We start from the raw sequence: 25588 nt of genomic DNA, 5'->3' as shown, positions 1-25588 counted from the left end.
GCAGGAAAAACTCAGGCAGAAATCTTGTTATACAAAATACAGTAGAAAACTTTTCTAAACATGTGGTCTGTGCCTGGAGCCTCAGGTCCAGACCTCCAATCCTTGCGATTTTCACATGGTAGACTGAGAGTGAGCAAAGAAGCTTCACTCCCTTCTTTACCAGAGGTGAGGGGGCATGACTTAGTCAACTCTAGCACCAACAGCTTACTCTGTGATCCTAACCCCTTCATGCATTAATGGAGGTTCGGCTTCCAAAAAACGTTCACAAATCTGAACACTTACTTCCAGGTTTGGGAGCTGATTTGTTTGACAACTAAGCTGTTCAAGAACCAAGGTACCACTGTACTGCAATTTATCCCACACAGTTTTTATTGAGCATTTGTTCTGTTTATACGTCTTCCTGCTAATTATTCGTTCATCCCATGCTTTTCAGGGCATTTCCCCATCTCTTTGCTAAGTAAAAAGAGTCCCTGTGTGCTTTTTAGAGTGGATTTGTTGTGCCCAGGTGACAGAGCACTTTAATCCAGTTTAACTGCACAAACCTAAATTTCTAGTATGCACTTTAACCGCTCCCACAAAACAGTGGAAGCCTGTAGGCATCCACAAAAGCCAGACCTAATGTTTACATGGTGAAATGATGTACATGACCTGCTTCCATTCAGAGCAGGACAGTAGTACTCTGCTGTATACACTGTAACTTTAAAGCACACTCAAAACGCATTCTTTCCCTCAAATAATTCTGGGCACTGTAGTTCACCCCATCACAGAGTTACAATCTCCAGCAAGCCTTAACAAGCCATACTTCCCAGAACTCTCTGAGGGAAAGAATTTGCTTTGAATGTGCTTTAAAGCAGTCAAAAGGAATCCAACGTAAGTCCCCAGAAACAGGCATACTTACATTTCCTCCGGGCATTCCTGGAAAACCTAGGATGCCAGAGGCTCCCTTCTGTCCTGGGTAGCCAGGAGAACCAGATGTTCCAGGGAGACCTGAGTCTCCAGGAGGTCCTTTTTCTCTGCCTGGAAGCCCAGCTATTCCTGGGGGTCCTGGCTGTCCACGGGGACCAGGGAGTCCCTTGTTCCCTACAGGAAAGCAAAGCAAAGTTGTTATGATCTGTGGTGGCTGGTAGGGAGGAAGACAGGGAGTCCAACAGTAGGTGGAGCTAGAGCCCATAAAGCCGTAGCCAACTCAGTCTAGTTTTCCCAGTTTTCCCCTCTTCCTTCTTCCTGATGGACAACAAGGACAACATTGAAGGCTGATCCAGACTTCCTTTTGTGCCATGTTTCTAGGCACAGGTCATCCATGCTTTAAAGCAGGAACCCCCAAACTCGGCCCTCCATGTTTTGGGACTTGTTGTTGTTTAGTCATTCAATCGTGTCCGACTCTTCATGACCCCACGGACCAGAGCATGCCAGGCACTCCAGTCCTCCACTGCCTCCCGCAGTTTGGTCAGACTCATGTTGGTAGCTTCGAGAACACTGTCCAACCATCTCAACAACCTCCATTATTCCTAGCTAACTTGACCAGTGGTCAGGGATGATGGGAATTGTAGTCCCAAAACGTATACAGGGCCAAGTTTGGGCATGCTTGCTTTAAAGTTCTGTGTCCAAGTGCCTTTCTTTCCTTCCTTTTCTTGGCCCGGTGCTTTCCATGTGAAAAACCATTTTTTACCACTGAATCAGAGCAAACGGATATCTGCGTAAAAATCCGAATTGCCGTTTGTTCCAAGTCACAGTATTAAAGAGTGGGTTTCCTCATACACTATACTATATACCAGAAGCTTTTGATTTTTTCACAAGTCCACCAGATATGTAGAAGTGTCCCTTCTGCTTTACCGCATCATAGTATATGATGAATTTTAAAAAATGTTCAAATATAACTTTGTGAAAAATACAGAAGCTTTCCTATTACAAATAACAGACACAGGTATAGCAAAAGAAGATTGGAAAATATTCCTTTATGCCACAGGTGCAGGGAGGATCTTAATTGCCAGAAATTGGAAAAAAGAACTTGTGCCAACAAAAACGGAATGGCAGGATAAATTATTAGATTATACTGAACTGGCCAGATTAACAGAGACAATTAGGGGATAACCCAGACAAGAACTTCAAAAAGAATGGGGGAAATGCAGAGAATACTTTAGCAAACAATGCCCCAAAATATATACCTGGACTTGTTTCGATTAATTTCTACAGGAGACTGCGGTTTTTAAAGTCATAACTAGAAAAATTGTAATAATCACATATAAAAGAAACAGTATACAAGAAGTAAATAAGGAGGCCATTTACAGGATAAAGGAAATATTTTATTTTTATGTTATGTTTTCTTTATGTAAGGGGATAGGAATTTAATTCTGATAACTAAATTGTCAATGGTGGTGGGTTTGTTTGTTTGTTTGTATGTATGAGCTGTTATGGATTATGTTGTAAATAAATTATTAATAATAAATAAAATAAAAAATAAATAAAAAATAAAGAGTGGGTGGGTTTCCTGTGGAAAGCAGCGGGACAAAATGGGGGGGGGGGAGAGGAAGCCCTGGTAGAGCATGAGACTCTTAATCTCAGGGCTATGGGTTCAAACCCTACGTTGGGCAAAAATATTCCCTGCATTGCAGGGGGTTGGACTAGATGACCCTCATGTCCCCTTCCAACTCTACCATTCTAGGATTCTATGAAAAAAGGGAAAGCACTTGGACAAGGAGATTCAAAGCACAGACCTGTGTCTAGAAAACATGGGGCAAAAGGTGAAGTGTGGATGAGCCCTGTGACTAAGGAAGAGCAGGCAGATGGGTAGTACTGCCACCTCCTGGGTTGATTGTTAAGTAAGAATGGCTGGCTGAGGACTGGCTGATGTTGGTGAAGCAGCGCCCCATGTACCTAATAATAATAATAATAATAATAATAATAATAATAATAATAATTTATTATTTGCATCACTCTGGACAGCTTCCAACAGAATATAAAGTAACACAAGGAAATATCAGATATATCTACAGAAATTTGTGTAAATATTTTAATTTTTTATTCTTTATTGAAAAATAAAGTTACAGAAGTACAAGTGCACAGAGTAAGATAAGACGCACACAAAAAGAAGAAGAAACAAGGAACAGTACCCATGTAGAAAATAAAACACAACAACAATAAAAAAGATATTGTGTACATTACTAAAAAAAGAGGGGGAATTGTTATTATAGTTAACCAGATATTAACTTACTATGGTACTTATGCAATTGAATTCCAAATATCATAAAATTTGTCCACTGGGAGCGGGTCCACTAGGCAGAGGACCTTCTCAGTAGTGGCACCCATCATGTGGAATGCCCTCCCGCCGTATGATGTGGTGTGGTTTGGCGTTTCTCTAAAAGGGGTTAGTGACATCATTCTAGGCTGTTAAATAGGTGAACGATTGGTTACGGACAACAGTGGAAACTGGATGGTATTATGTGAACTCCCACAAGTACCTCTAGGTCCTGTAAACCCTGCATTCCCAGCAAAACCAGGCTCTCCTTTGCTTCCTTTGAATGCAAGCTCCTGTTCTAGAGGTCTAAGGACAGGAGGTCCTGGAGGACCACGGTCACCTCTGTCTCCTGAAGAAGTGAAAAGAGAGACATGATGTGAAATGATAAAGACACCTCCCAGCCACACAAATTTACCCTAAGGTCCCTGTGTAGGTCGCAACAATTTAAAACACAACATTGAAAACCATCAATTAATGTGAATGAGTCCTAAAGATATAGCTCTCAAGTATCAAAGAACAGGGTAGAGGTGGGATTTACAGCAAATGAAATCTGTATAGTGAAGGTGCCAGACATAGCTCTGTGGGGAGGGAATTTCACAACCTAGGGGTTGAAGAGAGAATGCTCTCTCCTGGGACACCACCCCCTAAGATTCTGAGGGAGGGGGAACTGAGAATGTCTTTAGGGAAAGAGGTCATATTTTAGATATTTGGGGCCTAAGACATTGAAGGCTTTAATCACTAACACGAGCACCTTGAATTGGGCCACCAAAATAGCTGGTATGGGTCTGGCTTTGCTCATCCAGGTGAAGCTTGGCCCAATCCCAAATTTTCAGCCTTACCTTTTAGACCATCGAGTCCAGGAAACCCAATATTTCCGTCTCTTCCTGGTAATCCGGAAGCTCCTTTTGGCCCATTCACCCCTGGGATTCCGGGTAAGCCTAGCATTCCAGGGAAACCGATGACACCTGCAAAGCCCTTTTCTCCTAGCATCAAACAGCAAATTGAATTTGTTACACACAGAGAAACTGGAAAGTGGTCTGCTGCAATGGTTTCCAATTGCTGGTCTGCAGACCTGCATAACTCACCCAGGAGGTCTGTGGCACCATTCACATAACAAAAACTACCACAGAGGTATCAAAATTTTCGTGGCTTGGCTTTTGAAAAACAAGGGGTCCACAGTACTTAGCTATTTGGAAACCACTGGTCTACTATACAGTGGTGCCTCGCAAGACGAAATTAATTCGTTCCGCAAGTCTCTTCGTCTTGCGGTTTTTTCGTCTTGCGATGCACGGTTTCCCATAGGAATGCATTGAAAATCAATTAATGCGTTCCTAGGGAAACCGCTTGCCAGGCTGGCGGTGCAGAGAAGGGCTTTTCTCCGCACCGCAAGCCTTCAGGACAGGTACGGGAACAGAGGGGAAGGCGCGCAGCGCTTTCCCTCTGTTCCCGGGGCTTGCATGGGAGGATGGTTTTTCCTCCCCGCCGCCAACATTCAGAACAGCATTCTGAATGTTGGCGGTGGGAAGGAAAACCCTCCTCCCACCCCAAGTCTTCAGGAAAGCCATCCGATGCCGCGCGGTGGGAGGAGGCGTTCCCCCCCCGCCCGGCATCGGAGCTTCGTTCCGATGCCGCGCGGTGGGAGGAGGCGTTCCCCCCCCCGCCTGGCATCGGAGCTTCGTTCCGATGCCGCGCGGCGGGAGGAGGCGTTCCCCCCCGCCCGCCATCGGAGCTTCGTTCCGATGCCGCGCGGGGGGGGAGGAGGCGTCCCCCCCGCCCGGCATTGGAGCTTCGTTCCGATGCCGCGCGGGGGGGGGGAGGAGGCGTTCCCCCCCCGCCCGGCATCGGAGCTTCGTTCCGATGCCGTGCGGCGGGAGGAGGTCCGAGGACAGTGGGGAAGACGCGCTGCGCTTCCCCGCTGTCCCGGAGATTTCCCTATGGGCTGTCGTCTTGCGAGGCAAGCCCATAGGGAAATTCGTTTTGCGAAGCGCCTCCAAAACGGAAAACCCTTTCGTCTAGCGGGTTTTCCGTCTTGCGAGGTGTTCGTCTTGCGGGGTACCACTGTATCAGTCTTTCACCTTTTCAGATCCAGGACTCAAGTCTAGCCCAAACATGCATGTGGGGACCTGCTCCCTATTGTTTTACCATATATTTGTATGGCTGTGGTGGTGCTGTTGTGACCCATCTAGCCTCCCACCAGTAGGTCCTGACTAAGGACAAGCAAACTCATTTTAGTCCAGTCCTTCCCAGTTGTCAGAGAGGATAGGACTAAGTCCATTCTGTCCCATTTCCAGGGAAATGGAAAACAATTTTTAAACAAAATCTACTGGAAAGCCAGTGTTTAAACACAGTTAAACCCCTGGACTCTTGTAATAGAATCCACCAGAATGAGGATTCTGAAGTGGTTCATTGATTTGATCTTGGTTGTGGTCTGAACGGATTGGATTAGGAAAGTCCACTCTGGAATCGGAGTGAGGCAAAGTCCACCTAGTCCTGACACACACATCCTAGGCCAATTGAAGGCTAGTGGAAATTAAGCTTTTGGAAATAGCCCTTTCTGTGACAGAAAGGGCCTAGACCTTTCTGTCACATAATATTGCGGGCAGACGCACCTTACCTGAGCCCTCTGGCTGAACCTATCCTCCAAGGTTGATAGGAGAATATGTTGCCACATTGGCAAATACTTAGCCCTCACATATCAAAAGTCTTCCCCCCCCCTTCCTTCCTTTCTTGCATAGCCCTTAATCAGTGCTTCCTTTCTGGGGGGACGCAGGGGTATGCATACCCCTAAACATTTTGTGAATCTAAATTTGGCCTCATTGAGGGGTAGTATTTCAATATGAGTAGAAAAATAAGAGCACACCTAAACATTTTTTTTAAAGAAAACACTGCCCTTAATAATAATTTTTAAAAACCCTACACTAAAGGCCCAATTCCTACTCTGTGTGGAACGAATCTCCTGATAAGATGGTATCTGCATTAGGCCTTCGCCTGCGGAGCACAGTGATCAGTTGGGAATATATGGGGTGAGACAATCTTTCAATACTGCTTCCTGTGGCAGTTCCTATGTTATTGCTGTGGTATGGTATTATATGTTGTTGCCTTTATACTATTTTGTTGTTTTTGTAATTGCAAACCCACCATTTAACACCACCACCTGAATCTTCTACACCCATGTTCAACATTCTACCTACAAAGGCAGCCTTCGACAACATAGTGTGTCCAAAATATTTGGAGGGTGCCAGTGCCAGATTGGCAACAGTGTGATGTTCCAACTAAAAAAAGTGCTGTGAGACAAAATTATTGTCATTACAATACATGGCTACGCAGATTGAATATTGACACTTGTTACCTTTTAATCCGGGAAAACCTGGATTTCCATCTGCACCTGGAGGGCCAAGTGCCCCGGGTAACCCTAGTTCACCAGGACGTCCTGGGAGACCAACAAGACCAGGGAAGCCCTTCATACCAATGGGGCCTGGTGCCCCCGGATCACCACTTCTGCCTTTTTCTCCAGGAATTCCTGAATCGAGACAAGTAGGGACTCTTAATTTCACAGCCTCTCTTTCTCTCCCCTCTTTCAATCCGCCTCTGCGCTAAGCGTCACATTGCATACGAGAGGATGAAACCCCAAAATCATGCAGCCTTTCTAATAGGCACGAGTTTAGAAATGCAAAAATAAATAAATAATAAGCATTAGTTATCTAACAATTAAAAGGCCTAGGAAGGTTACTGTCTACACCACTACACAACTGCCAATAGTGAAACCCCTTATGGTTGGGTTAATTTAGGATTTATCAGCCAAGGTTCGGGAAGCGTCTCAGTCGTACTTGTAAATAACCAGGCCACAAGTTGGAACATCAGATTCCATTCACTACCCCCACCTTTGTGCTGAACCAAAGAATGTGTGTTGCTAAAAAGAGGTCCAATGATGCAAGGTGCATTTTCCACCATCGCTTCCATGATTCTGCATTCCAGACGTTATTTCCCAAACCTGTTAAATCCGTGGTCATTCCCAGGGGAGGTCACAGTAATGGCATCAGCCGGGCTGAATTTAGCCAATTTAGCCTCTGAACTCTTTGCTCAGCTTGCTTCTGCCTGTAAATTTTGAATTTTTTAAAATATTTTGTGGTTTGGTCCACCATAGTGAAGGGTTGAAGCATGGGAAAAGGAATGCTCAAATGCATTTTTTTAATTTAAAAAAAAAAAATCAGGTAGTTTCTGGGGAAAGTAGCATCTAAAGTTGGGGGGGAAACCCGGCTAACAAGCTTTGCAAGATTCTAATTGCAGCACTTAAAATTCACATCCTGATTTTTTTCCTCTTTAAAACAAACAGTGAAATATGTTTTATATTATATGGATGGAGGTAGCGGAGGAAAGGGAAGAGGGACCGCATTGAAACTGAAGTCCATGTTGGAGATTCCCAGAACACAAAAGCCTTGTCCAGGTTGGGTTGGTTGCAATATCTGAGCATACGGAGTACAATGTTTTGTGGCTGTTACTGATTTTTCTCTCTTTATGATTAAAATAAGGGGTGTCACCTACAGTCAATGCAAGTCTTGTAGCATTAAAAGCTAGATAGCTGTTAGTCCAGGAGCTTTTATGCTACAGTGCATTTTCTCTCACCTTGACAGCCTATGTGGAGAACCCCAGAAAGCAATACAGAGTGACGTCAGAAATGGAGGGGTTGGTGGTAAATGGAAGAGAAACATGGTGAGGAAAAACAGACAAAAACATATGAAGAGGGAGAAAGCACAAGGGCCATGAATGAAATGAATGACTCAGAAAATGGTGGTGCTTACCTGTAACTATGGTTCACTGGGAGCGACCAATGCACAGGTGTAAGTACAGGTGAGCTGCTTTTATAGCTACAAAATGTTGAGGAGCCACCCTGCCCTGCCACTTTGCAGATGAAGTTTTGAGCCTCTGGGCCACAAACCCATGAGAACATTCTCCACACACATAGGCCACAACAGCAGCATGAACTTAGAACACTATTATACTACTTTAACTGTCACGGCTTCTCCCAAGGAATTCAGGGAACTACAGTATGTTAAGGATGCTGTAAGTTGTTTAGGAGAGTCCACTCAGTGAGCAACACTTCTCAAGAGTTCCCTGGGAAGAGGTATTGATTGCTAAAAACACCCTGGGAACTGCAGCTCTATAAACTAATGCCTGTGAAGGGCTGGACCTCTTTAAATAAGGTGAATGAGGTTGACTGGTGCTGGAATGACATTCGGACTATGTTGTTATGTAGTCTCTAGCTGAACAATGTTTGGAGGTGTCCAGGGTGCCACTGTACCTGAAACCATTAACTTACCTTGTCAGAACTTAGATCCTGCCCTATTTTTGCCTTGTCTTGCTCTGCTGGCGCAAACCTGAACATTTGCTTTGGCTCAGAACACCCAGGCTGCTTGGAACAGGACCAACAACACTCAAGCCTCCCCAAGAATATGGGCATTGCATCACAGGTTTATAGGCCCATCACTATAATCCTACCAAGTTGTATGAAAGCAAAGAAAGGGGGCTACAGAATCCAGTGTCAGTCTTGCTGAGAGCAGACCCATTGGAATTCATGGGCACGACTAACTTAGGCCGACTGTGTAGAAGATAGTCGGATGCAACCCCATTTTTGCCCATGAAGGTAGCACCCGTTATTCCCATTTGATACACAACCTACCTCGTGATCCTGGGAAGCCGACTGCTCCCATTGGACCTGGCTTTCCTTTAATGCCAAAAGGGCCTCCAGGTCCTGGAGGTCCTCGTGGTCCGTCAATGCCCAGAAGGCCTGGTTCCCCACGTCCGCCTTTCGCACCTGACAGACCTGGCCTCCCATCTGCCCCTGAAAAGAGAGAAGTGGTTGGCCCCTTGAAACAGCTGTTTCAGATCCATGGGCTGAGATGTGAAAAGCATGTTGCAAAATTCAAGGAAATGCAGTATGACACCTACATTCAAAGGACAATAAATATGGCAGATGGGCATGGCTTGGCTAAATGGAGAGCCCTGGCAAGCCTAGTATGGCTACGGGCCAGAGGTTCTCCACCCCCTGTACGGATGACAAACTTACCGTATTTTTTGCACCATAACACTCACTTTTTTCCTCCTAGAAAGTAAGGGGAAATGTCTGTGCGTGTTATGGAGGAAATGCCTACGGGTGGCATGCCTACGGATTTTCCTTCTCTAAAAACTACGTGCGTGTTATGGTCGGGTGCGTGTTATAGAGCGAAAAATACGGTAATTCATTCCAGGGGTCTGTGCGCAACCCGAAAAATCCACAACAAGAGGTGCCATTTCTACGCACCTGTGCAGCGCAATAGAGCACTTCTGCACATGCGCATAGTGTACAGGGCACTTATGCGCATGCGCGCGCACCAAAACTGGGAAGTATACACTTCCAGGTTTGCCGTGTTCGCAACCCGAAAGTTACGTTACCCGAAGGTAATGTAACCCAAGGTACCACTTTATTAGAAAAACCAGAAAGTGCCGGACCCCAAATTTTCATCTTATTTTACTTGGGTTCCCAGGTAGATCTCCTATCCAGGCACTGAGCAGAACTAGACCTGCTTACCTTAGGCATCATGGCTGCATCATGGGCTCTCTCAGACCAGCAGCCAACTCTAGCAGCAGAACTAACCTTTCGGACCTGGAAGGCCAGGTTCCCCGAGGATGCCTTTATCTCCTGCCAATCCTGGCAGACCAGGTTGCCCTGGAGCTCCACTTTCAGCACCAAACACTTCACCAGGCGACCCCCTTGGCCCTGGCAAACCAGGGGAGCCTGGATTTCCAGGCAATCCATTCGTCCCGTCAGGTCCTGGGGATCCTTGTGGCCCTGGCTCTCCACGAATGCCAGAGAAGCCTCAAATAAAAACAAGAGCAAAGATGTAATGTCTTTTATGTTACAGCCTGAATAAGAATTAAAATAAGAAAAATAATTGAAGATTAAAATGAGATTAATGCAAAACTATCCCTGCAGTCAGTCAGTGGAAACTGCCCCAAAACAGGACTGACACATGATAGACCCACGACTTCTGTTTTGGCCCTGTGCTATGAATCAGAAATTCCTGTGGTCAATCCTTGCCTCTATAATGAACTCGCAAGATGCCTTTAGGCAATCTGGCTGTAGTCTAACTTGCAAGAGTGTGAGGCAATTAAAACAGACCCACCTTACAGGGCTGTTGTGAAAATTGCAAAATGAAAGGGGGGTAAGGAATGTGAGGTAGTATGAGCAGTTAAAGTAGCCTTCCCTAAACCTGGTGCCCCACCTATTTTGGACTACCATTCCCATCAGGCCCACTTATTTCAAGTCAGATGCCAACCTTGGCTCTTACCTGGTGGTCCTGAAGGCCCTACTAACCCTGGTGATCCTAGTGGCCCTTTAAAGCCATTTAATCCTGGCTGCCCTGGAATGCCTGGCAGACCTTTTCTGCCCTTGGAGCCTGAAGATGGGTGAGGAACAAAATCAGTTAGGCACACACACAAAATGTTCTCACAAAAAAAATCGCCCGCATTCCCCCTAACAGACACATTTTGCATATGATTTTCCTTCATAAAAAGCTTTTTGCATGCTATTTTCCACTAATATATGCATGTTCCTACACACTTTGTCCTAATATACACATTTCTTTTTTTAAAAAAAGCATGATTTAGCTGGAGAACTGCTTCACAACATTCAGAGAAGTGTGCATTTTGAAGGATGGTTGCATTTCATTATTCACATTGTTGAAGGAAAAATGAACCAGAGAGGTTCACAGCAGGACAGGGCAAGGAGTGTATAATATTTCATACCTGGAGATCCTGGGGATCCTGGAGGCCCAGGTGGACCAAATGCTCCAGGAATCAGACAGGGCAAAGTTATACCTAAAGGGGGGTAAATGTGTGTCAAAAATTTACTTGGTCAATAATGGTTGAACAGGTCCATGAATCCTCTTGATTAAAGAGCGCTCAAGAGTAACATTTCCAAACCTACCAGAGAATAATGTTTTCTAACTTTATTTTAAATCCTGTTTTGACTTTTGCTCATACTTAAGGCTTACAGTAGAAGGGTGGGGAGGATATGTGTTCAAAAGAGAATGGCCCAGTCCAGGGATGGCGGAACCATTATACCCTCCAAGTGATACTGGACTCCAAGTCTCATAATCTAAGAGTCTGGCCACATTTGGAGGGCCACAGATCCGCCACTCCTGGCCCCATGTGATGGACCAAATGATCCTAGGCCTTGCCCCCACATTCTCTTTACCATACTGGTTAATTGTCTGGTTAATTCCACGTGGAAACACCCTCTGTTTCACAGAAATACAAATGCTCCTACAAAGTGTTTTAGGATTTTCAGTATCTGAGAAACAAATCTGCCTTGCACAACATCTACAACAGGGCTTGTTTAAAATATGCAGTCTGGATCTTCCCCACAAAATGCCTCAAGGCAGCCAGTGTCTGGGATATAGGATGCTGTCTCTAGAGCAGCGAAGAAGAGGAAGAAGAAGAGGAAGAGGAAGGGGAAGGGGAAGGGGAAGAAGAAGAAGAAGAAGAAGAAGAAGAAGAAGAAGAAGAAGAAGAAGAAGAAGAAGAAGAAGACTGAGATAAAGGGCAAATTCAAGTAAACATTCTTGATCAGGAAAAACAACCACAAGGTCCCCCTCAATCTCCATTGAAATAATAATAATATCCCGAGGTACACAGGAACCCATGAAGCTGTCGTGACCATTTGTTTATTTAGCTGAACGCTGCTCATTCTACAATGTGATTGCAGACAGGGGGTATTGCAGATTGAACCTTGGACCTTCAATATCTACATGCAGTGCTTTCTTTTTTTAAGGTGCCAGTACTCACCATGAAGTTGTTGCAGTAACTGCCACACTTTAACATTTTTTTAGGCAGGGGATCATACCAGTATGTTTACCCCTGAGTACCCCCAGAAAAAAGCGTTGAAAGTATGTACTCTATCATGGAGATATGGCTCTTCCCTCAAAGTACAGAAACATAAGGAGTTGTCTTATACAGTGTCTGACTATTGTTCCATGCTGCTTAGTACTTTGTACACTGACTGGCAGCAGTTCTCCAAAATTTTAGACAGGGGGCATTCACAGCTCTCCCTGCAGATGCCAACGTGCTTACAAAGCATGTGCTCTGCATCAAGCTGTGGTCCTTCCCCAAAGAAAAAGAGAAATATATATCAACTTGTTCCATTGCCATTGTGAGGAACACATGCAATAAGCAAAGACGTGGAAACACTTAGACACAAGGAAGCAGAGGGTTAGCGTGGGAACACGTGATTTGGGGGCAGGGAAAAAGCACATGAAAGCAAGCTCTCCATTGGCTGTATCCCCATCAGCCTGCTGCAACCACCAAGTGTGTCCCTGCCCCCATCCCAAAATATTGTGCAACATGCTTCTCTGTGTGCCTCAGTGGAAAGGAAGAAAATTCTCCCATCACAAGTCTCATGACTGGCCTCACTCTCACCTCCCTGAGCGTCTAAGACTTCATTACCAACCTCCTCACCGCAGCAGCAATCACCTATACCGGTTAAGCAAAGGAGGAGAGGTTAAAAACAAAGGCAGGAGAAAAATAAAAACATAAAGCCAAAAGAATAACCCGCAAGTCGAAGAGTCATTTCCTTTGAACCATAATTCTCCTATATTCACAGGTATTGCAAACAGGCCACAAAGGCAGTCGATCAAGTCGAGAGGAAATTAATAAAGCTTCAGACCCTTGTGATTATAGGAAGGAATATTTTTTGAGTGGTGTGTGTGGTTTGGGCAGAGAAATATACGAAAGCCTGTTTTGCTTGACACAGTTTTTTTAAAAAAGCTGCAAGATGAAATGTATTTCTCCATAAACAAAATGTTAAAATAGGCACAAGCTAGAAATTGTATTAAAAACAAAACAAAAGCAGCAGAAGAAAAGGAAGGAACACATCGCCATTGTTAAAACTGTTCTGAAAAGCTGGCATTGGAACCATTTTCGTTTTACTTTCCAAAGTGATTCAAACATGAACATAGAAACTGCTCAACAGCAGGAACATTTTCAAACCTGTTTTGGCTCACTTAGGCTTGGAAAAGACCAAAGTCCTGGCACCCGACAAGGACCCATTGGTACTAATCACTGACCCACAGCTACCAAGGGAGAGCAGTAGTGGCCTCTAACACTTGCCCTCTTTCTACAGGCCATGGTGAGGAGGCGTGTGACACTGTCCTCTGTGCTATGCTCCCTATCACACTCTTTTGCCCTGCCATTGTTTGCAAAGCAGTTTGCACACACACACACACACACACACACACACACACACTGCACAACTAACTTCTACTCACCTGATTTTTCTTTTTGTCATTTCTCTATACAGTAACATTCTTGTCCATTTAACAAATGCCATTTGCTCCCTATTTCTTTCTTATTTGGGCTTACAGCACATGTGGAGAACTTTAGGCCCTCCAGATGTTGCTGAACTACATCTCCCATCAGTCTTAGCAATGATGGCCAATGGCCAGGTATGATGGGAGTTGTAATCCACCAACACCTGAAGGGCGAAAGGCTCCCCACCTGCTTTACAGCTATCTTTTGCAGGTGTGCAAAGGAGATCATTGCCGAAGTAGCACCTGTGAATATACTTTTTAAATACTTTTTTATATCTATGATCGTTTACATTATTTAGAAGACATAACAATGAATCGTCTATCAACCCTATCCCAAGTATTTCATTTGCAATAGAGGTCACCATCCTCAAATAACTACTAGCCTTCCATCATTTCCACCATATATGTACAAAATCTGCTTGTAAGGTGAGAAGTTAGAAATTTGGTTGGCATTCAGCAATAAATGTCACATGGGCTTTGTTTACTGTTTCAAAGAGTAACCCCAAATAACTTACCTGGAGCACCTGGGGGACCAGGTTGCCCTGGATATCCATCAATTCCTGGGTCGCCTGGAGGCCCAGGAACTCCAGCTGGGCCTGGGAAACCAACTCCAGGAAGACCACTCTCTCCACGCCGACCCTTCAAACCAGGTAACCCTGAAAAACCTTTGTCTCCTGGAAAGCCCAATCCACCATCACCCTAAACACAAACAAAAAAATAGATTTTAAAAAATCTCCAAGTAAGAGAAGATTGGATTTCTTGACTGGAAAAAATCCAAGTTTACTGCAGCTCATAATTTAAATACAAGACAAAAACTTGTTGTTGTTTAGCCATTTAGTCGTGTCCGACTCTTTGTGACCCCATGGACCAGAGCATGCCAGGCACTCCTGTCTTCCACTGCCGCAACCCCTCAAATTGTTATCTGGCTTGGTTTTTAATCTGAACTAGAGAATAATTCATCTCCTTCCTTACAACCAACCAATCCCCACACTCTCATCCTCCTTGTGGTCTTATGGATCTCTGACGTTTGCAGTAGCTCTTGGGAAAACTTTGCTTCCCAGGTCTACTTATACCTCACATGATGCTTTGCCAGAGAGAGGAGTGAGAAACCCCCACCTCCCCATGTTCTTCTGTTGCCAGGAGCAGCCAGGTGGGTGGGTGGGTGGGTAGGAAGGAAGGAAGGAAGAAGGGAGCATGCAAAATCACTGTTGAAAGGGTGAAAAGTTCTTAAAGGTGGGCACTGTGGTAGGGACTGGTCTCTATCACAACTTCAGTGGGGTGTATAATGGATTCCAGATTAATTCAAACTAACTCATATTCAGCAAAACCATTTTCCAATTATTTTGGCAAGTAGTTTAGTTTATTCCAAGCAATATTATCCACATCTGAGAGAGCACATCCATCACCCATGAAGATGATTGCATTTTCCTGTAGGCTACTTTAGAAGGAATGCTGGCTTTCTGAATATTACATTGACATTCCTCCATGGTTGCTTGGACTAAGAGAATGACTCAGACCAAGGAATTTTCCTTTTCTACAACTCTTTAAGACCAACATATAGATGAACTGTGGTCAAAATTACAGCCCACAACTCTTCAGCATTTGATCACCATATTGCCTATCCAGTTGCTTTGGTAGCTACCCTTGCAAAAACCAGAAATATGGGCTTTTTAGAGACTTTCCTCCATGCAAGGCTCCCCCACCAAGCCACTTCAGATATTTTCCCCAGGTCTGTTGATTCTGCCAACCTTGAAAAGCCTTCTTGTCAGGGACTTCACCCCTTCTGTATTCTGTACGGTGCATGGCATGTTGTTGACATCACAAACACAGCATGTTGTAACAATAATGGGCTGTAATGCCCAGGCAGATGGAAAAAACACTTACTGGGGGGCCTGGTCGACCTGGCAAACCAGGTATGCCATCCCTACCAGGAACTCCAGATTCGCCTGAAGGCCCTCTGGGCCCGATATTCCCTGGATCTCCCTTGGTGCCTCTGCCTGAGGACAGATGTGGTTCTCCTTTCTCTCCTTTGATGCCTGGAAGACCAGGCTGACCAAAGAAACCCTGGGATGCAAACAAATGAAAAAATAGTTAGCAAGCAAAGAGATATACAGATGCTTCTTCTTAGGAAACTGTAACAAAGGACTGGGTGGGAAGCATGGAGAATGTTTAGGGATGAACATTTACTTACCGGTTGACCAGGTGGCCCTTGTGCACCATCTCCTGGATCTCCCAAAGGTCCTTTTGGGCCTGGTTCACCAGGTCTTCCAGGCTGACCAGGGGCACCTGGCTCCCCTTTCAAGCCTGCTCGTGTGATCCCTCCATCACAAGCACAATCTCCAGCTTCACCTGGGAAACAATGGTTCAGTTCTGTAACCAGTTTAGAACTCAAACCATGACTAGAGCCTCTAAACATCCACCAAACAAGCCATGATTTATAGAGCTACTTGTCTGCTTTTGTCTTCACATCTGTTCAACACACCAATTCCTAAGTGAAAATCCTTCTTGGATGGAGTGTGAATACCATAACTTTACATCAATTCAGACATCACTTCAAACCATGATTAGCACAAACCTGGGTTTGCAAACTGACTTCAAACCATATCTTCTGATTCTACTTTGCTGGCTGATTAATAAACTGTGGTCAGCAGAGAACAAACCAAACAATGGTTATGTTTTGCTAGCCATGGTTTGGCATGATGGTAGAATTAAGACAATATTTGCTCAATAGGGCTTATTTCCACTTCCCCATGATTTTCATTTCCTGATGCATATGAAGCCCCACCTCTTTCACCTTAATTGGCATTTAAGCTCTCTGACATAGACCCTGCTTTGCACTTTTAAGGGTCCCTGTCTAATTCCTCCCATTGTTGGAGTTTTGCCTAGCAAGGCTGGGAAAAGCTGTTGACAGTGATAAAAACTTCTCCACGCGAAGCGCCACATCTCTTCCCTGGAGATGCATTTAAAGGGACAATATAATGCAATCATTTGGACTCTCCAAAGATCCAGAAGTTTGCAGAAGTTATAAACAACACACAAACATGTTGTTTCAAATTTGCAGTGATATTCTGTCATACCACTGGTCCATCTTGCCTTCCCCAATCTAGTGCCCTCCAAAAGTTGTTGGATTTCAGCTCTCATCAGCCCTAGCCAACATGATCAGTGGCCAGGGATGATGGGAGCTCTAGTCTAGCAAATATATGGAGGGTCACAGCTTCCCCATATCTGGGCCTCTATCCAACATAGTGATAAGTTAAAGCCATTTAGCAATATACTTGTCCAACTGATTAAATGTTTTCCACTAGTGGGACATGTTGTGCAAGAGAATTCCATGTTGTTAGTACCGTATTTTTCGCTCTATAAGACGCACCAGACCACAAGACGCACCTAGTTTTTGAAGGAGGAAAACAAGGGGGGGAATTCTGAATCTCAGAAGCCAGAACAGCAGGAAGGATCGCTGTGCAGTGAAAGCAGCAATCTCTCTTGCTGTTCTGGCTTCTGGGATAGCTGCGCAGCCTGCATTCACTCCATAAGACGCACACACATTTCCCCTTACTTTTTAGGAGGGAAAAAGTGAGTCTCATAGAGCAAAAAATACGGTAACTTTGTTGCACCATAGATTGCAGAAGCTGTTGTACAAAGCTGTTGCTCTTGAGTCTTCTGCTGTGCAACACTAAAACTCATACACCTGCTAGTGCAAGACCCCTTGTACTAGCAGACAGAGAATGGATACAGCCCATGGTCTACAATGACCAGCAGCAGCTCTTCAGGGTTTCAGACACAAGTGTTTCCAGGCCCTTCCTGGAGATGCCAAGGATTAAACCTGGGGCATTTGTATATAAAGCACACATTCTACCAAAAAGCTATGCCTCTTCCTCCAAATTTCCTAAATGCATTCTCTCTCTTCATCCCACCCCACCTGCAGTCACCATGTTCCATGAACAAAAGGACCATGCGATGTTCAATTCTTGGTGAGATCTGGGTGAAAATGCACAAGAGCCAGGGAAAATCTGCTCACCTTTGTAGCCTTTTGCCCCGAACAGTCCTGGTGGCCCTCTCTGTCCTGGGGTTCCTGTCTCCCCGGGTTCTCCAGCAAGGATCTCTCCCAGAGTAAATATGGGAACTGAAGATTTGGAATAAAACAATTCAGAACAAGCTTACTTGAAAGACTGCCTGTCCCTGCATAGACCTGTAAGATCACTTGGGATAATCTGTAGAAATTTAACTGATCAAACTGTACCCTTCGCCATATCACAGGGCAGTGACTACCAAAAGAGTTTTTTTGAACACTGCCCCTGTACTATGAGATACCCTTTCACCTCCCAAACTTGAAGCATCATCCACCAGTTGCTTCAGACGCCCTGTAAATATTTATATTTTTGCCTGGGCTTTCCTTGACCCACAGGACTAGAAGATGTGATTAGGAAATTACTGTTTCTTGAGACTGTTGTCTCAAGAATTTCTGTTATGTTTGTTTTTATACGGCTTTGGTTTTTAAAAACATATTAAGCAGTTTAGAAATACTTTTAAACAAACAAACATAAAAACACTGTGAATTTGTGGGGTGGAAGAATGTGGAAAACCACAAGGCCATGAACGACAGAATATGCAACATTTCACCAGCACTGTGGGATTTTCACTTTTTTCTTCACAGCATGGGGAGGAGTGGGAGTACATTTATGCTGAATATGATTTCATTTCATTTATATTTATCTGATACCTTTCCCCCAAGGAGTTCAATACAATGTACTTGGTTCTACCCCTCACCCATTTTATGCTCACAGCAACACTGTGAGGTAGGTTAGGCTAAGAGACAGTGGCTGGCCCAAGGTTACCCAGTGAGCTTCACAGCTGAGTGGGGACTAGGACCCTGGACTCCCAGGTCCTAGTCCAACTCTGTAGCCACTACACCATGCAGTACAAAAACTGAGCACCGTAATGTACTTACATGATGGTCCAGGTAACCCAGGAGGACCTGGCAAACCTGGATCTCCATCTCTGCCTGGTGGACCAGGCAACCCAATTGTTTCTCTGCCTGGGTCTCCTACGTCTCCTTTTGGTCCCAGATCACCTGGGATTCCCATACGACCTGGGGAACCTAAGACAGACAAGATTTGTTTCACATTTCCAGTCATTAACACTTTATAAAATTATCTGCTTATTAATATCTATCTTTATTCTTTTAATTGCTGTAAAAAAAAAAAGAGGAGCAAGAAACTTCCCTCTATTGCACAGTAGTTTGTAACTGATGAAATGCTAATGGGAGGAGTTAACAGTGGAAGAAGAGGAATATAAGAAGAAAGAAGGGAGCTATACCATCCTTTCTACAGAGTCCAGATCACTGCAATCACCTGCAGAAGCCCTCTTAACTACCCCCGCCCCCCAGTTATCACAAATTCGTTTTGTTTCCATGTTAAACAAAGTTTTTCAGCATGGGAGCATGTGTGCCACAGAACACTTGAAATCAGACAGGCCGCTTCAATTTTAATATTTTGCCGCATGCCAAAAACATTTCCTGTTTTGTGAAGTGTTTTAGAGACTTCATTTGATTCAGTGTTGATCACTGGCTCCATATCTTATTACGTTTCATTGTACAACCCCAATAAATCTTTTTCTTTTTTTTAAAAGAGTTGTAGTTTACAAATACTCATTAAAAAGATTGTTGCTGTTGTTTATTCCAGTTGTCAGTCACTTTATACAGAAAGAAAATGTCTCAAAGCTGCTTAACAGCAAAATGAAATGCAAACAGATTAAAACCACCTGAAAGTCAAAACTAAAACAACGCATAATGCAAATCTCTTAAAATGCTCGTCTATGATTGTGAGCAGTTAAACTATACAGAACAAAGAAGTGAACATGAATTTGTCTAATCTTCTTCCAACGTCATCCAGGTTGGGGGCCATCGCTGCCTCCTGTGGGACTGAGTTCCATAGTTTAACTATGCGCTGAATGAAGAAGTCATTTCCTTTATCTGTTCTGAATCTCCCATTATTCAGCTTCATTGTATGTCCATGGTTTCTAGTGTTGAGAGGGAGAAAACTTCTCTTTCTCCACACCAAGCATAATTTTATAAACTTCTATCACATCCCCTCTTTCTCTTTCTAAACTAAAAAGTCCCAAACTCTGCAAACTTTATTCACAGGGGAGCCACTCTGTTCCCTTGAGCTACCATGCAGATTATTCAGTTAAAAGAAGAGGAAGCAAAGAGTCCAGATACCACTGGAATTCTGCATCTGAAGGCAAGGATCCTCAACTGGATTACCTGGCGTAAGTGCAGGAAACCCTGCTTGGCCAGGAATGCCTGGTAAACCATCGAACCCTTGGTCACCTCTAGCGCCGGGGGTTCCGCGTGTCCCAGGCTCTCCAGGAGGTCCTGTCATTAAACAAAAGGAACAGGAAAAGACTTCAGACCTATCCTGCATTCATCTCACCAAAATCACCATGTTCACTCATCGTGGCCAAGACCACAACACTAAGTGATGTTGTTGCCTTTTAAATCAACTTTCTTTTCCTTTTAAAAAAAATGCATGCAAACAAACAATTCCCAATTTCCCATTCTCCCCCTCTGAGCAAGCGGAATATAATTTTTTTGATGATCATAAATAATAAATGCTGGCACCATCCCTACCTAACATTTCTGTATATATTGACTTGACTCACAATGAGTGAGGAAGTCTGAAGGGGGGCGGGGAATCTTCACTCATTTGAAGTTAGGATGAAACTATAGACACCAGCACATCTGATCACAGCTTGCATCTTTAGGTCACGTTTAGCCCTTGGAAACTCCATGGTGGGGCTCAATAATAAAAGTTTTGATTTCTGACAGCCACATTTCCCAAGCCTTCGACTCGAGGATTTCATGTGATTGCTGTGCTGCTTCCCTTTTGATCCAACATTAGCTGTTGTTTATCTGTTTGCTTTGTAACACAAAACCTCCCAATAAAAACTAATTTAAAAAATGTTCTGAAGACACATGAGTGGGCTTTATAATGTGCAAACTGTTTAACTGCTGTATAAAATGAACTGTAACATGTGATCTAGCCTCATCAGAGGACCATTGATGAAAAGTTGTATGTCTGTGTCAGTGGCTATGTACCCCAACTTTTGGGGTGCCCTGCTTTTTACTATTTGAAACCTGGCAACCTTATGTTTAGTCAAAATTGTGCTATGCTTTGCCCTGCCTGGCAGCTAGCTAGCCTGCCTTCCACAAGGAGGGAGAGACTAGAGCTGGCACACTGAACAGGCCTTGCCCGGAAAGGAAAGTACAGAGTTTAAAAGCTTTTCCTGTGCCAGATCCACTTGGGGCTATCCAGCAGGAAAATAGCAATTAAACCCTCAGCTTTGCTTCTTGGGCAAGGCCTGCTCAGCGTGCCAGCTCTGGGACCGGTAGGGATGGTCTCATGAGATCTCACGGGACAACCTGGCTTCCCACAAGTTCTCACAACAGCATCCCCACCTTGCCTGCACATAGTTGAAATCTCACATAGTTGAAAGTTCTCAAGTTAGATGGGTGCAAGATGCAGGCGTATCGTATATCAAAACATTTGCAAGAGAATGAAGAAGAAAAACGCACCCGAGACCACGGCACCTTCTCCATCAACAGTAACTGTAGGACCTGGTGGACCAACATCCCCAAAGTCGCCCTGAAAATGAATTGCAATATATATGTATACATGAAATGTGTGTATGCGTGCATGTCATACATGCAACATGATTACAGTTGCCAATAGCAGAATTTGAAATATTTTACAAATACAGTTCTTTGAAACGGATTCTGTTTCTTCTTGCAATGGCTGTTCTGGCATTTGAGATTTGTTTTGTGAGCTGGATTGTAAATCAACACAGACCTATGCAAGTTAGACCTGACAACAAAAAGTTACAGCACGGAGTGCTCCTATTCAATGTTACAGCTGGCTAGCAGCACCCCTTTTCAGGATACTCCATTCCACCCCACTGTCCCCAGTTTCTGGGGCCACTCAACCCTTATTTCACTGTGTTTCTATCCTGGGAGGTGGGTTTAAAACTTTTTTTGTGGGGGTATTTCTCAAAACCTGGTCCCTGCTCCATGCCCCAATGCTGATACCTTCACCTCCCCTAGGGCATGGATGGTGCCATTTTGGCTACATATAGATTGACAGAGAACTGCATTTGTTGTTATAAGTATACAGTGAGCATGCAACTTACACGGGGTTCACATTCTGGGATCATGCCTAAAGCCAAAATCTCATACAGTCAAAAATACAGTCAATGGTAGGTAGGACTACCAAAATCCTTTTTCCCAGATGCCCACCTGCTTTCCTTAAAAAAAAAAGCTAAGCATATAAAGCTGAATGTGCACAAGTTAAATGTGCATAAGTTGCAGGCTTACTGTATTAGATGCTAAAATGCTTTTGTTTGCTCCATATATCTTAAACATCAGCACTTGTGGTTCTTGTTTCCGTTCAGGAAATTACCTTTCCTCCTGGTGATCCATCCCGTCCCGGAAATCCTGGTTCACCTGATAAGCCCTGCATGAAAATTATTTATTATTATTATTTATTATTATTAATGAAAACTGTGATCATTTCTACCCACTTCTATGGTGGCATGCAGAACAGCAGCTTGTAGCTCTTAGCTTATGCACAAGAACAACACAGTACTGAAGAAGAGGATAAAGGGGGCAGAAAAAATAAGCCTCCTTTTTTGCCACTAGTAATATATTAGGTGCTTGGATTGTAAGCAGCTTTGAGAAACAACATTCACATTTGGAAAGAAATACATTCATTATGTATTTATTTGGAAATTTATAGCTTGCTTTCTAACTATTATTCTAGGAGTGGCTTACTATTTTTGTAATTAAAAGTGCAAATACAACAGTAACATTGCAAAAGGACATTACAACAATCACATGAGCTGACCATAAAGACAACATAGAATCATAGGATTGGTGGTGGTGTGCTCCTTGAGGTTTTCTAGTTGAACTCATACTTGAAGTAGGAAATCCAGGCCAAATCATTCTCAACAGCCAAAAAACCGCCTGCAAAGGAAGGTCTTCATTGCCTGCTTAAAGGCACAAAGTCCTGGGATGTGCTGCATAGAACTTGGAAGCTGATTCCACAGCTTTGAGGCCACCACCAAAAAGGACCATTTTGCCAGTGGCTGCCAGTACGGCACATGGTGGGATTTGAAGTCACTACCTACCGGTCTCCCTAGGCCTCCATCAAATCCCTTCAATCCCATATCTCCCTAAAAAGAAAGAAGGCAAAAGTTAGTATTGAATATTTCTGCAGGCCTCAAGAGACTGCCTGACTCTGGTTTGACTTTTACTATTACATGGAGAGCCCACTATCCAAATGCTCATTATACAAAACAAATCACTTATCCAAACATGAAGACTTTGTATTCAAAGCTCACTATGCATACCGCAGATGCAGATATCCAAACAGCCAGATCTGTGTGCAGTACTATAAACAAATAAGCAGCCTTAAATAAGCCTTCCTTTTTTCTTTTTTTCTTTCCTTTTTTGGTGGTCCATGGCAGCCATTTTGCCAGAAATCATGGTGGGAGTGAGGAGGAAGGGGAAGAGATCAAACAATAAGAGAGCATTTTTTCCCTTCCTTGTTTGCCTTTTTTGTAAGGGTTCAAAGGGTTTTCCTGGGCTTTCTCGTCATTTTGAGATCAAAATTCAGTAGTCAGTCAGGAACGCATTAGAAATTTCCCCAAAGGGATTAATGGAAATTGTTGACTCGTTATGCGAACACTCACACTTACCTAGCAAGCCATTTCCTGAAAATGCACTGCGTTCGGATAGCGTGACCTGCATGTATTCACACCAGTGGCTAGCTACATAAAGTTCCTGTGCCGCACTCAAGTTTAGGTGGTGTTTTTGGTATTTGCCGGCAGGACATGACTCTTGGTGGCCAAAGGAGAATTACCCCCCTCCCCCACTTGCCGCCCTACAAAATCATGAATTGAAACTGTTCAAGACTTACAAAACCACTCACAGAACTGTAGAAATTATGGTATGGATTACATTTCGAATATATCCAGGTTAACACATGGACCACGAAGAAACAACAGCTTCCTAGGGTAGGGTTTGGGGAAGGAATAATCCACAACTAGGTTTGAATCCTAAGAAAAGCTAACTGAAAGAGGAGATTCCCATCAATTCCTCCCTCCTGGCTTCTTCAAGAAGGGCCCCTGACCTCCTGGCAAGGCTTTTCAGGGGTCAGAAGTAGCTGCAGGGGGGAAGGAAACTGTCCTTCCTTGAACTTCCTAAAGTTAACTTTTCTTAGGATCCAAGCCAAAGGCTTTATTTAGGGAGCGTAAGGGAGCATGTTTGTATTGTTTCGGAATTTATTTATTTATTTTAACTCTTAAGGAAAATACACACATGGAGTGAGTTGCTGCTGGCGTTATAAGTCAGGTCAACTGGACATTTATTCTTTATCTAAATGGAATGGTTTGGCTCCCCGCGGCAACCACTGGGGCTCTGTAGAGCAATGGTGCCACCCCTGAATCTGAAGCCCAGACGCCCACAGCAGCAGTACCTGAAAGTTTGGGGTTACAGGGGGTTGGGCAGGCAGATTGGGCCTGATCCCTGGGCCACCTTCGAACAAGGCCCAATGGTGGCAAGCACAGACTGTGAGGCCAGCTCAGGATGCAGTGGACTGCATGCCAACTCATTTCCCCCCATCCCAGGGGAGAGTGTTCTATCAGGCTCCACTGGCAAGGACACCACTAGCTGGCTTCCCATCTGCCCTTGTGATCAGCAGCAGTTGAGAGGCCCTCTTAATCAGGAGAGGAGAAGAGAACAAAAGGATACCACTGTTTAGGGCTGGGCGATACCTGGTTTTCAACATTGTGATATATCACCAGCTACACATTGCAATATACTGCTATATCATGATGTCTGAAATAAGGATAGAGGCATTGGCTGGCTTCATGGTCTCCTCTGCATTGTGATATTTTCATAGTGTGCGCACACGTACGTACACACACACACACACACACACACACACACACACACCATGATTCACAATACATTGCCAGGTCAAAAATTATGAAAACGATATTACAATATGAACTTCAAACTGGTTTTGGACAATATATTGATATACCACCCAGCCCTACCACTGTTCAGTCTGAATCCCTTGCAGCCTGGTGTTAAGTGGAGCTCAGGCTGCAGCCTAAAATGCTTAAAAACATATGAAACCAAGTAAGTATTAAAATATACTTCTAACCAAGTAATAAAAGACATGACTAATGGTGAACACACTGCAACCTAACCCTAAGCACCATGAACACCTAGCGTAGTGGAGGCATTTAGGAACACAGATGCACAGGAAGCTGCCTCAGAGCCAAACCTACTGCTCCCTACTGCCAACACTGACTGGCAGTAGCTCTCTAGGGTTTCAGGCTGCTGTCACTCCCAGCACTATGTGCAGATGTGTTGAACCTTTTGCAAAGCATGTGAACTACCATTTATTCATGGCCCTTTCCATAGCTTTGTCAAGGGCTCACACACTCTGGAATGCTCCTCCTTACCACTTGGTCTCCAAGATGGCACTGCTGCTGCTAAACTCCCAATCTCACTTGTGGGAAGGATTATCCAGTGGTGCTGGCACTAGAACCAGCCAGGAGCTGAGCAGCTGTTATAGTACTGCTGTCAACAGACCACAAGTTGACAGCTGGGACAACAGTGCTGCTAGGGGGTGGGGAGTGAAAGCAGGAGTTGCGTGGAACCAAAGACAGCCTAGTCAGCCCACTCCCCCCCCCACAAGACCCCTAGTGCCGACCAAGCCTGCTAAGCCCAGTGACACCACTCACTTCCACCCCCACAAAGATACCTTCCATAACAGCAAAGGATGGATTTTGTGAAGTTACTTACCCTTGGCCCTGGCAAACCAGGTACACCCTTTTCTCCCTTTTCTCCGAAAATCCTAAAGCCCTGAAAGGGGGAGAAATGGCCAAAGACGCTTGGATTAATCCACACCTCAGCATGCAAACCAAAAACACAATGCAAGCCCAA

General features: G+C 44.3%; 1 protein-coding gene across 3 annotated transcripts in view; it reads right to left on the bottom strand.

Annotated features, from left to right (window-relative positions):
- Nucleotides 1-25588, bottom strand: part of COL4A6 (collagen type IV alpha 6 chain) — a 181500-nt gene that overhangs the window by 21508 nt on the left and 134404 nt on the right. For 2 of the 3 annotated variants that reach the window (XM_081179281.1, XM_081179280.1), the window contains exons 15-33: nt 25448-25507; nt 22759-22803; nt 22032-22085; nt 21152-21221; nt 19841-19951; nt 18527-18676; nt 17597-17701; nt 15770-15927; nt 15463-15642; nt 14094-14277; nt 12689-12742; nt 11018-11089; nt 10561-10668; nt 9867-10088; nt 8913-9074; nt 6585-6755; nt 4075-4218; nt 3459-3584; nt 899-1080 (exon numbers count right to left, since the gene is read on the bottom strand). In XM_081179281.1, the coding sequence (XP_081035407.1) occupies nt 899-1080; nt 3459-3584; nt 4075-4218; nt 6585-6755; nt 8913-9074; nt 9867-10088; nt 10561-10668; nt 11018-11089; nt 12689-12742; nt 14094-14277; nt 15463-15642; nt 15770-15927; nt 17597-17701; nt 18527-18676; nt 19841-19951; nt 21152-21221; nt 22032-22085; nt 22759-22803; nt 25448-25507 (2358 nt within the window). The remainder of the gene's footprint in view (nt 1-898; nt 1081-3458; nt 3585-4074; nt 4219-6584; nt 6756-8912; nt 9075-9866; nt 10089-10560; nt 10669-11017; nt 11090-12688; nt 12743-14093; nt 14278-15462; nt 15643-15769; nt 15928-17596; nt 17702-18526; nt 18677-19840; nt 19952-21151; nt 21222-22031; nt 22086-22758; nt 22804-25447; nt 25508-25588) is intronic. The other variant, XM_081179282.1, reaches the window with a different exon arrangement.

Source organism: Podarcis bocagei, assembly GCF_964188305.1.
Source record: "Podarcis bocagei genome assembly, chromosome: Z".
Classification (NCBI taxonomy): domain Eukaryota; kingdom Metazoa; phylum Chordata; class Lepidosauria; order Squamata; family Lacertidae; genus Podarcis; species Podarcis bocagei.
The sequence above is the reverse complement of the archived record's forward strand: the minus strand, read 5'-3'. Positions and strand labels throughout refer to the sequence as shown.